We start from the raw sequence: 7,500 nt of genomic DNA, 5'->3' as shown, positions 1-7,500 counted from the left end.
TGTGCTGTTTTTGATGGTGCTGGTAATAAGGTCCCGTAGCCGCCATTGTCCGCCTCATCCCACCGGCCGGGACGCGAGGTTGGTTGCCGAGCATGGTGTCCTCCGCTCGGCAGTCTGTTCGCGTCCGTCGTCCTGGTTAGGCCGGCAGAATCTTAGCAGATCCCAGCCATGATCTCGCTCTCCGCTAGTGTAGTGTTCCAAGTGCAATCTTTAGTAGCTAATGGCGACTAGTGCGTGCTACTAGTGATCGTGTGTAGCGAATTAGTGCACCGAGCGTGATTAGTGACTCACTGTGAATGAGGCCAGCGTTTCCAGGCTGGGGATTCGGTTCAACGGTTAGCTGGTATTTGGAGTATTTGTGTTTCCGCACGGCCAGAGAGAGGTATTGTTTGCTTGGGCGCCACACAGCAGTGCAGTGTTATTAATTACCGTCGGATGGTGGTCGTGTGGCTTTATCAACGAGTGACCGGAATTGCGTGAAAGTACAGGCGGTCCCCGGGGCACGTGGTCCAACGGAGGACGACGACTGCTGGGCGAGATGCTGCAACATCCGTCGACCGATTACTACGAGCTATCGGCGGCCAAACAGCAGCAGCAGCAGCAGCAGCAACAACAGCAGACGCCCCCTACATTCAGTCCGCAGAGCGTGGGCGGTGCCACTATGGCCGTGGGACCGATCGGTGGTGGTAGCAGTGGAGGTGCGGGAGTTGGTGGTTCATTGGTGATTAGCAACAGTGGCAACAACAATAACAACAACAACAGCAACAGTGTGAATAACAACAATAATGCCAGCGTTAGTGATGCTGATCTCGAGCTGATCGCCGGCGGTGGAGCCGATCGAGAATCGCTGCCCAGCTTTGGCTTCACCCAGGAGCAGGTGGCGTGCGTGTGTGAGGTGAGCAAAGGGTCACGATAACGGCGGGGGTGTCCGAGATTATGAATTGTTGAGTGATCCTCCATTAAACATTGCATGAAGTGATGGAGTTGTTTTTTGATAGTAAATCCTTGTTATATGATTGGACGATCATAATTATGCGACGGTCATTAATTTTTTATGTCATTTAAGATTCTATGAGAGCAGTATCTGTTGCTTAACAGTTTGTAAATTTTGTGCTTAGAAGGATACAAAGGTAGAAGAGATTAAGGACCATTCTCTCATGCTATCAAATTGAAAAACTATCGTTAATCAAATTTTAACCATTGCGATTCGCCTTCATGACTAATAGATAAGCCACCAATGGTTTATTAAATGATTCGAAAATTAAAAATTTGTCAAATCCGACGGCCAACACCTTCAGAACGACATCAATTACATCGCCTCGCAAAGGCACGTTTTGTGCAGTGTATTCTCACAGCTTCCCAATCGGAAACGTTCCAGCATTTATCACCGAATGACAATCATATGTTACCCGTTTGGCCACGCGGGGATGGGAATTGCATTCTTCGGAACAACGTAACACCGCGGTCCGGTCGATCACCGCCGATCGCGTGAGATTTCAGTTTCCGTGTGGGTTTTGCTGTTGTTTTTTGGGTTGTTGTTTCGGGGGTGCTCTTCTCGCTCGCTACACGCGCAACCCTCACCTATCTGACGGTGTCCAGCGACAGCGAACTCCCGTCGGGGATGCTGACCGTCTTCGGTCGTCGCAACGCAGCAGGTAGAATCGATAAATTCGACTCGAAATCTCCCTTTTTTTTGGAGTTTATCTTTCTTTAGCCCCTCCTCGTTCCCAGATGAGTTTCTGAGCGTTTGTTTTGAATGTTGTACGAGGATTTTAGTCGATTTGAGCTGTTTATCATTCGTCGTCGTCGTCATCGTCGTCGTCATTGTCTTATGTTGGTGAAGAAAGTAGTTCGATGATCAGTGAAAAGCAGGAGAAGAAGAGAGTTCGGATCCGATTGAACTGGATTCTAGATAAACCAGTGCTTGAACGAGGCTGTAGAAGAACGCTATCCTCCCGACAGCTGGTGGTTTTGATTAGAGGATGCTGGATGGCAGAAGAGATCACTTCTCCTGTTCGAGTGAATAATGTGTTGCACCGCGACCCGGCTTCACCGCGGTTTCGTCTTCCAAGCACATTCCTACAAGCGCATTCCAGCTTCTGCTATTAACGGGCCTCTTGGGACAGAAGCCAGCTAGATACTTCATTCCGATCTTGGCTAGAAAAATGCCGTCGGTGAACCATTCGCTCGATTGTAGAGACCAAACCGAGCCGAGCTGAAACATAAAAAAGTGGCCAACTATGATGGCGGTCTACGCCGCACACACGGCCCTCGAGAGAAGGCGCGGCGCGGCTGCAAATGGGGATGGATGTAATTCGATATGATTTGCCAGTTGGTCGAACCCACCGCGAGGAGGGCCTGGAGGATGACGACAACGACAACGACACGACGACATTTGAGCCCTCCTGGATGCTCCTCTATTTGGTAGTGGTGCCAAAGGATATAATGCAGTACCTCACGCAAACACATGCCCAAGCTCAGCCCAGGCGGCTACGTGTTTGTCTGGGGTCCGGGACGTCCGTCGTCCGTCGCCAAGCGCCCTTCTTCCGGTGCTCTATGTGCCACGGGATGGCTTCCTATCTGCAGCGCCAAGGGGTTCCACCATGTAAGGGTTATGCTTTCGGACAAAATTGTGGCCATTTTCCTTCGGAGCCGTTAGTTTGTGAACTGAAACCGAAAAGAACGCACCAAAATGGAGCTGAATCAAGTCGATATTACTCGTTAGCTTTGCTGTATAAATGATATTTTAGTTTGTCAGATTAGTGAGCCGATTTGGCTCCAGTAATGCCTTGAACCGGAAATGCCTTGTCCAGCAATCGTCGATCAAACTTAGGCAGTAAATTCATCACCGCAGGTTCCTGCCGCACCCAAGAGCACACGAGAATGCAGAAACAGTCACCGATCCCGGCGGCCATGTGTTGCACACATGCATTGTTTATCCCTTTTCCCGTTTTCTCGCCATTAATTTCGGCGGGCGGGTTTATGGTTTATGTTTATGCTGCTGCTGCTGCTGTTGCTGCAGTCAAAAGTGCTTTATAAACAGTTTAACACTTATGGATCCTTTTGGTGCCGGTCCGTTCCTCGTCTGCGGAACAGAACGCAGTCGCATCCGTCGCAGATTTGCCTTGAAAGTGGTTCGTTTTTTTGGCTCTTGGCACCTACATTCCCTGAATTCTTTTGCATTGGTCCAACGGCGGCAAGGGCAGTCGACAAATTAACTGAATCTTCGGCGGTCAAGAGGGAGGGAAGGTCCGAGCCCGAGAATGGCGAAAAACAAACAAGGAATGTTAAGTGGGATCCCGGACCCCGGAAGATTGTATCGGAATGGCCTGTTTCGATTCGGTTCGGCCAAGCAAAAGGATCCTTCACTTTAAAGGATGTTTGTTTTTTGGGGGCTGATCATACGGACAGGTCTTAAAAGAATATGCGCAGACCATGGATCAATCGTACACATGTTACACTCTTCCAACATATTAAGATAGAAATCCCTCAAACCAACACCGTCCCCAGGACGTTATGTTCCGTGTGCTCCGATGATTTGAAACTATTTTTAATTGGCCACTAAACATTTCATCTTTGGCGGTTTTCTCGCTTTAGCGGAGACGCCACGCGTGCTTCTTCCATTTGTGCGGTCCATAAAACTCCTTCGCTTCCGCTTGGCCGGATTAAATCCCTTCACAGACAACACAGACACACAAATATATACGAAATTGTCACTCCAACGACGTGCGTACCGGTCCATCCGTCCATCATCGGCCCATCATCCGCGGTCGCCGCCGAAATCGGTTTACATTTGCTACGTTGTAGCAATTTCATGTCACCGGACAGAAGCGGAGCCAAGATCAAGACAGCGGCTCTAGTGGTCGGTCTGGCCGTCCGTCCGCCAGCCGTCACTGATTTATGAAGCCACGAACACGATCGCGATCGCACGAGATTGCGAGGGGATGGAAATCACGGGATGGCATTTCTTTTTAAAAATAGATCATACAATTTAATGCATGTTTAGGGTCCGCATCCTGCTGCCGCCAGACTAGCCGCTGGCGGATGGCTCACCTGTCGGCGCGGTGCGCGGTGCACGGTTGGATGAGCATTTTGAAGATTTTGCTTTTACGAGCCGCGTTGTGGCCGGCCACAACGGTCCCGTCCAGTCACGGGGAGGACGAAGACGATCGGTTCGCACATTATGCGCTCGTTTGGGGATGAATTTATGAAGCGATTTTTAGTGCCGCTTTCGCTTCGAGTCGAGGTGGTATAGGGTTACTGACGTGCGAGGACGACGATGAGGAGTGCATGGTTGAGAAAATTCGTTGAGCAACGAAACATATCACTCATATTTTCGGTGGATCAACTGCCAGGCTCAACATGCAGCCGTTGATTAATTGAGTGGCTACATAAGTCATTGCATCTACCTCAATCGGTGGTGGACATTGCACGGAATGTACATCGCGCACTCAAGCTCTATAAATACATATGTAACGAAAGGTATTGCCCAAACCCACTAAATGGGACACACGAATAAAACAATCAACAAACATACTGGCCGCTCGGTTTTCCAAAAAGTGCTGTGCGTGTGGGAACATTTTTTCCCACCATTTCTGCAGAGTGATTGCAGGTGCGATATCTGACCCCCTCGCAGAAGGAGTTGTCCGGTGCGTCTCCATTTAGTCTACTTTTTGCAACCAACAGGCAGCATGGCGAGGTGGCATGGCGCTCCGGCATACATTCTTGGTTAGTTGTAGCGGAACACGATCGTAAGGTAGGGCCGTACGGTACTTGGCGGTGGCCACAGCTCACCAATGCTTCAATGCGTGTCGCAAAAGTGTCATGGACCTTCGGTGCTTCGATGGTGGTATGCTTCGTTTCTAGCGGGTGGCAGGAAAGGAACAAGGAAATGTAATAAGATATTGTGGGATCGTGAAGCTCTGCAGTAGCAGCATACACTGCCAGATTCAATTAAATATGACCCTTTTTCTTTTAAATAGAATACAACTGGCTAAAATTATGTAGCTCATTTCTTTTAACGACTATCAGATGCACTTTTATGGTCCTTAGACCAAAAATTCCCAGCTTAAAAGTAGCAAAATCACAGCCGTTTGTTGGCATCAAATCTATCTTTCTAATTTTAAAATTGTTTAATAACATCTAATGAATCTTGTTTAAGAGCTTAATAGACAAGCATGTGGTTGCATTTTTTTATGATACCTGCAGGTTAGTGAAATGATTAATGATGCTTTGGTATGAGAGAGCAAATTTTAAATAAATCATCATAAAACAATTTATCGTTCAAAATGGTTGGAAACATTTATCAAATAAGTACAATTCCTGAAATGATTACCAGTCCTTGGTTCTCTGCATTCCCGCAGACATATTCTTCCCTTCCCCTTCCATCGCATGGCGCTGCCTTCACTTTTCCGTCTCGCCCAAGAGTAGTAATCGTATTAATTAGGAAAACATCAGGGCATCCATCTACGCCGCTCGGCAAAAAGGGCATGTTAAATGTCAGAAACCATGGTTTATCGCAGTTTTCCCAGCCCAGCGCAGCACAGCGCATCTATCTGGCGACAATCTATCCGGCCTATTATTAGCCGCGGCCAGCGCACCAAACGCTAGACCAGGTTCGCAACATTGTCGCCGTTGTCGCCCTCCTGTCGGTACGAATCATACTCGCTAGCCGTCGGCTTGCACACCGCCTAATTGACGAAGATTAGTCCTGATCGGTCCGGGTTCGTTTCGGTGTTTTGATGCGTCCTCCCGCGTACCGTTCACTTCCGGCAGTTCTGGCACGGTTGTTTGGCCTTTTTTTGGGGAAGTGCTAAGTAGATGTGGCCACGAGAAGTGTGGTAAATTTGCTATTGGTCCTTAGGGAGCAACCCGCGCTCCCAACATTTCCGGGATCCTTCTGGGGCGCCGGTTGTTGGTGAGGATGAGAGGATGCAGCAGGTCCCCTGGGAGCTCGTTGAGTATCAATTTATGGACTTCCTGGTTCCCGGTGATCCGGAATGCGATTACGATGGGAATTACCAGTCCCCCCGGGAGGATCATCACGGATAAGGTGTTTAAAGAACAATATCTTATTTATGTTTTCCTGTATATTTGAGAGGCGCAGGGACGCGGTGGCGATTGATGCTCGTTACCAAATTAACAGCACATTTGCTAGCTGAGCCAGTGCGGTCTAGGCAAAACGATGCGACCGGAATGCGGCAGCATACGGCCAGCTGCAACAATTTGTCCAATAAACTACTCGCCAACTACGAGGCATTAGCCGAGGCTGCGTGCTCCGTGCATTGAAGTGCGTCGTGGATATGTTATGCACAAATTCCGTCACTCCGAGAAGCTGCCTTTGCGGACTAATAAACTTGTCATAAGCGTTAACATATGACTGCCAGTTGGTTAGCGAACGGATGGCATGAGTGTGGGAGAGGCGGCGAGAAATATGCAGGAAACGGAGAGATGAGATCCGTGCGGTGCCGTTTGTCTTGCCGCCCAAGCCTAAAAGATGCGCTCCATCACTTTTAGCGTCGTCCGAGTGAACATGTGTAGCTGATTTATTTTCATTTTATTTGTCGCAATCCGCACTGGGAGGCTGGTCGCGGGGTGTTAGAAGAGATTCTGAAATCGTTGGCAGAGGGTTCGGGGGCATCATGTGGGGGGGGTGACGTCGTCGTTGGAACTACTGGCGTGTTGGAATTTGAGACAGGCCCTTTTCCGACCTTGGCTACACAGAGTTGGCGTGTGTGACTTCTTCAATTTTGTGTGAACCAATCACAGCAACCAGTGTTGTCCTTTTTACAGCGCGCAACATGACAAACGGTGTGTTTCTGTTCAATGAAAGTTTGTTTCAAAATGAAGCGTCGCGATGAACACAACCCGTCCTCTCTAATTAAAAGTGCAAATTAGTGTCCGGGGTCTTAACGAGTAAATTAATAACCTCTCGTACGTTTGCAGGTTCTCCAGCAGGCCGGTAATGTCGAGCGGCTAGGGCGGTTTCTCTGGTCACTGCCACAATGTGATAAGCTGCAGCTTCACGAGTCCGTGCTGAAGGCCAAAGCGGTGGTCGCGTTCCACCGAGGGAACTTCAAGGAGCTGTACCGGCTGCTCGAACACCACCAGTACTCCCCGCACAACCACGCCAAACTACAGGCACTCTGGCTCAAAGGTAAGTCCACCACCGATGACGAAAATGCTCGCGGGTCCTAACACAACATGGTAGCAAATGTAGAAGGATGTTCACCCGCAGCTAAAGATAGAGCCGGTCACCGGTCTCCCCTTCCTTGTTGTGTGTTTCGCTCGCCACCACACGAGACGACCGCTTCTAATGTCGATGAGTTAAGTGAAAACATATGCCACCCTCGCTACCACGGGCCACGGATATCGAACGCTACTGGCTGGCCGGCCGCCCGAGTACGCCCGAGAGACCGAGACTGCTGATCCAATTACCAAGAAAGGGGTTCCGCTTCGAGGGAGAGGACCGCATCATCGGAGTGCTTTGATGTGTGCATA

The 7,500-nt window shown here is 49.4% G+C and overlaps 1 protein-coding gene across 1 annotated transcript in view; it reads left to right on the top strand.

Moving 5' to 3' along the window:
- The first annotated feature begins 161 nt into the window (after positions 1–161).
- Positions 162–7,500, top strand: part of LOC126574432 (protein sine oculis) — a 21,612-nt gene continuing 14,273 nt past the window's right edge. Inside the window, exons 1-2 of the mRNA XM_050234627.1 lie at positions 162–895; positions 6,946–7,156. Of these exons, the coding sequence (XP_050090584.1) occupies positions 539–895; positions 6,946–7,156 (568 nt within the window). The 5' untranslated portion in view covers positions 162–538. The remainder of the gene's footprint in view (positions 896–6,945; positions 7,157–7,500) is intronic.

This window comes from Anopheles aquasalis, chromosome 3 (genome assembly GCF_943734665.1).
Source record: "Anopheles aquasalis chromosome 3, idAnoAquaMG_Q_19, whole genome shotgun sequence".
NCBI classification, from domain to species: domain Eukaryota; kingdom Metazoa; phylum Arthropoda; class Insecta; order Diptera; family Culicidae; genus Anopheles; species Anopheles aquasalis.
The sequence above is the reverse complement of the archived record's forward strand: the minus strand, read 5'-3'. Positions and strand labels throughout refer to the sequence as shown.